Genomic DNA, 4,988 nt, shown 5'->3' with positions numbered 1-4,988 from the left:
TATAAATAAAACAAAAAGTTAATCCTTTAATTTTTCCAAGAAATTATAGGAACATGTTCCTTTAGGCAATGTTTCAATCTTGGATTTATGGAATAAAAAGGTGAAAAAAAAGAAAAGAAAAGAAGGGAAGAAAAAAAAAAAAAAAAAACTAGAAGAAAGTTTGTACTTCATTTCTTTTTCTTCTCCTTGTCCTATTTTTTTCCCCTCCACAAATCCAAATTCCAAACTCAAAAATTTCCAAATAAAATCGCATTGGCTGTATTCACTATACCCAATAAAAAAAATTAAAAAAAATATACATCATAAAGGCATTAGATTTTGTGTGTGCATCTGTCTATGTTTATTGTCACAAATTAGAAGCAAGTTTCTACTTCATCCTCTTTTTTTCTCCTTTTTCCTCTTTTTTTCTCCTCCACAAATCCAAATTCCAAACACAAAAATTTCTAAACAAAATCACATTGGTTGGGTTCACTATCCCTCCCCCGCCCCCCCCCCCAAAAAAAAAAAACATAAATAAATAATATCCATCACAATGGCATTTGACTTTTGTGTGTGCATCTGTCTTTGTTTACTGTCACAAATTTGAGAACTATTAAATTTTGATTGCATAAACCATAAAAATAAATAAAGAAATAAAATGAAAAGGCACAAATTTTCATATATATTAAATTTTGATTACATGAACCATTAAAAAAAAAAAATTCACCTAGGTTTCACCATATAATTTTATTGCCTCAAGCTATTCATAACAAAACTCATACAAATAACATGAGAATTATTTTCGTAGAAAGTCACATAATGTGTGTAAAAATCTATATATTTATATCTTCATCTGTAAGATTGAAACAAACAATTCTCACGCAAAACATGATGGTTCATTGTGACTAAAGAAGAGGCCGGAAGGCCCATCATTAGGCAGCAGGGCTAGCTTCACAGGACATTGAGCACCTTGTTCTGTAGTTAGGTTGCCGGTATGGTTGTTTATATCTGTTTTAACCCAACCGGGGCAAACACAGTTGATGCGGAATGTGGGATACTTCTTGGCCAGAATTCTTGTGTACGCGTTTAGGGATGCTTTCGACACTGTATATGCAGACATAAAAGTAGGCCAACCTTTGGTTTGTAACGCACCTTCTTTGAAATCTTTTAGAAACTCATTCAATACCTCTTCTACTCTCTCTTCTATAAGGCTTTCAACATCATGCAACACTCCTTTAGCCCATTCACTAGGAATTAACTAAAACAAAAAATTGAGAAAAACTAAGATCAACTACAATTGGCAACGAAAAATTTGCAAATATGAAAACAAAACCACCACATCCATGAGAAAGGAAACTTATGGACCACACAATACAAATCTCCACTATGCTCAACTCCCTTCAATTTCATTATGAGACCATATAAAAAGCGAGTCTTTGCAAACAAGAGAGAAGGAAAAAATTTCATAGATGCCGAGATCAGTTCCTATATATTCTCAATTTTTTGCGTAGAGCCCAAAACCGAAGTGTGGGAAGTCAAATCATTCGGGGGAGTTCTTTTGCTACTAAATTGAACATTCTTAACAACAAACTATAAGGAACACATTTTTAAAATATGGGAGTTCAAAATGATTTTTACAATTGTATTATAACTTTCAAAGAAATATATATATATATATATATATATGTATATATATGGTTTTAAAAAAATGTTTTCTCAGGGGTTTAGCTAACACCACTAATTATTGAGTGGTGTCACCCATGTGTCTTGACTAGACTGAACCGCCCTAACCTAACAACAATACAACATTGATAATTACATTTGGTATGAAATAGTTGAAACTTTTGCTTTCAGTTCAATAACTGAATTTTAATCCAAAATTGAAAACTAGTGAGGCTGTGTGTGTAAGTTTGTTTTAATTAGAGTGCAAATTTTGCACTTTGAAAAAGGGTTTGGTTACTTCTATACCTCTAGCTTCCCCATGGCGGAAGAGACATTTACAATCCTTGGTGAATCAGAGAGCTGGAGGAGGGGAATGAGTGCTTCAATCATCCTTTTTGTGCCGTAGTAGTTTGTTTGCAAGCATTCGTTACCCAACTCGTAGCTTTGAGTCATTACTTTTTTCCATGATTCTTCCTGCAGTAATGAGATCATTCAGTAACAATCCTTGTGGTTTCTATTACCTATTACCTAAAAAGCATAACCCCTATCCTGTTTTAAATTTCGGATTAACAGCCAAAACATGAAATTGGAAGACACTTGAGGTGATTTTGACCCAGTTTATAAACTATACTCTGAGCACTCTCCACTCTCTTCAACCACTTTTTTCTCTCTTAAAATATAATGACTGATTTTTTTAAAACAACATAGAAAGAATTATTGAAAATGAATATGATGACTTTTGGGATCTTTTGATCAGGTAAATTATGCACATGAATCATCTTAGAGGTTGTCACACATGAGGCAACAAAAGGTTTCTCTAACACGGGTTGTAGGAAAACCTTGCCCAAATATATATATATATATATATATATTAATAGAAAGTGCACTTTTTCTCTCTTGCTTTTCTATGTGGAATCATTCGATGTTAATAGTGATCTGCAAGAAAATTTAAAGATTAGGTATAGATCATAACTTTTTCATGAAAAAAAATCATGTAACCTAGTGAGACAAAAGAAAGAAAAATAGAATATCAGTGGCTATTAGATCTATGCATTGATGGAATCACACCAATTCGAATTTACTTGAGGGAAAATGACATGAATCATGCAAAAAGACTCACCCAACTACCCTCCGATGACTGCAATGAATCCCAATCCATCTTGAATCCAACAATTCCAGCATTGTTCACCTACAAGAATTCAAGCTTTTTCATTATTTACTTCACAAAAAATCACTGGAACGTTCAAGGAAACGAGTAATAGATCTTTCTAGAAATTTGGATTGAAGGCCTTATCTGCCTCTCACTAATAAGTAAATGCATAGTTCATTCCATACTGTCACTAATCATGCAATTGATGACAAGAAACACAACTAATTTTCTTGTTGAATAACATAACCATACTGCTTTTCATTCTATCAAGACAACCAAACATGTATTGCCAAAGTTTATCAAAATAGTAATTCTAATTATAAAATTTACAATTGAGGTAAGCTTATCACTATTGACTGAGACTGCACAAAAACTAATGACAATTATAAATCAAATAAATAAAAATAGAAAATTTGAGAATTGGGCTGTGAATCATACCAAGATATCAAGCCTTCCAAATTTCGACTTGATAAAATCAGCGAGGGAAGCAACACTAGATGGGTCCACAACATCAAGTTGACAGAACACCACATGATCAGAGAGGCCATCACTTTTGAGTTTCTCAAGGGCTTCAAAACCCTTCTTCTCATCTCTAGCAGTCAACACCACTATGATTCCCTTAGAAGCTAATTGCCTACATATCTCAAACCCTATTCCTTTATTTGACCCTGTTACAACTGCATACCTACACAGAGACAATATAACACAAACAGTTGGTGGGTGTGAAAGTTGAAGCTAGAATGAAAGTGACTGAAAGAGAATTCAAATGCTACAAAAGAAGCAAAAATACACCTCTTTGTTGTAGTGATTGCCTCTGCCATTGCTAACAAGATGGGATGTGCCTGAGGAATGTTAGCTTTAGTTCACCTCTTAACCTTTGGTTCTTTTATTGATAAACCAAGATAGTTTTGCTAAATACCTTATTTATAGTGTATGTATATGCTAAGTTAGGGTGAGATTCACAAAAAGGTGGGAAGGTAGGAAACCTTTCGTGTGAAAGGATTATATTCATGTGAGATCGGTTTATTTGTTCTTAATCTTCTTCTTAAATTAATGTTAGTTGTGAATTTTTGTGATGTTCCTTGATTATGCTTCGTTATGGTGGTAAAATCAATAAATTGTCAAATCAAAATTAGTATGTCTTATTATTATGTTTGATTATATTTAAGGTGATATTGTTTATAACTCATTGCGGTCAATTAATTATAATTAAAATGATATTCAATTACACGAATAGTTTTTTTATTTTTATTTTTATGAGACAAGTAATAATAGTTACGACTTAATATAACAATCAATAACTCTAATATTTTTATTTTCAGATTTAACTATTAAAAGTAATGATGCCTGTAATATATACAATTTTTTGAGAATATGTAAAGTAGTTAAAGATTCTTTGTTATCAATTATTTTTATTTTTCTGTCTCAAAATACTTAAAATAATTAAATAATTAAAATTTTTGAATGTCTTCAAACAAAGGAGCAAAAAGATTTAAAGACAGAAATTTTTATTTTTTGGGTAGTTTGAGCTAATTCGCAAGTATGGGAGAATTTTTGTTTCAATTGGTAATTATTATTGGGATTTGACCGTTTCCTGTCCGTAATTAGATTGGACTATTCAATCTGGCCCGGTAGACTTGTTTTCAATTTCGTTTCAATAAATTAAATCATTCATATTTTAAAATTTGTTGAATATATTATTCTTACAAAAAATCAAATCGATCGAATAGCAGAATACACATGTTCGGATCAATTTTGTATGAATTATTTATTTTCTCACCATTTATTTTTTTTCATATAAAACTAATCCAAACACATAATTATCATTATTTAATCGACTTACTTTTTTATAAAAAATGATATATTCAACAAACCCAAAAATATAAACAATTTAAATTATCAAAACATAACCTAAAAGTGAGCCCATAAATCCCAACAATACCTCTCTCTGATGGAATAGCCATTAATATTATTTCATTTATTATGAAAAGTGGCTTAGTGAGGTATTCAAATCCGTGGAGAAAAATAATCGTCATCGCTTAGGCTCTTCTCCGAGTAATCGTCATCGATTACCTCACAACGTCTCGATTTCATTTTTATTTTCTAAATAGAAAATGTTATACATTCTAAATAAATTATTAAATTTTTTTATTAAACCTTTCATGTAGACGTGGGATTCACACAAATTATATGTGTG

General features: G+C 31.3%; 1 protein-coding gene across 1 annotated transcript; it reads right to left on the bottom strand.

The window, feature by feature from the left end:
* Positions 1–633: 633 nt before the first annotated feature.
* LOC114307240 ((+)-neomenthol dehydrogenase) lies at positions 634–3,930 on the bottom strand. Its single transcript, XM_082869328.1, has 5 exons — positions 3,584–3,930; positions 3,230–3,476; positions 2,762–2,830; positions 1,948–2,115; positions 634–1,237 (listed from the first exon to the last, which is right to left on the bottom strand). Exons 1-5 carry the CDS (start codon positions 3,610–3,612, stop codon positions 857–859), a joined length of 894 nt encoding a protein of 297 aa, XP_082725454.1. The 5' UTR covers positions 3,613–3,930; the 3' UTR covers positions 634–856.
* Positions 3,931–4,988: the final 1,058 nt, after the last annotated feature.

Source organism: Camellia sinensis, chromosome 5 (assembly GCF_055761805.1).
Source record: "Camellia sinensis isolate YWXY chromosome 5, ASM5576180v1, whole genome shotgun sequence".
NCBI lineage: Eukaryota > Viridiplantae > Streptophyta > Magnoliopsida > Ericales > Theaceae > Camellia > Camellia sinensis.
Note: the sequence above shows the minus strand (reverse complement) of the source record. Positions and strands in the feature narration are given on the sequence as shown.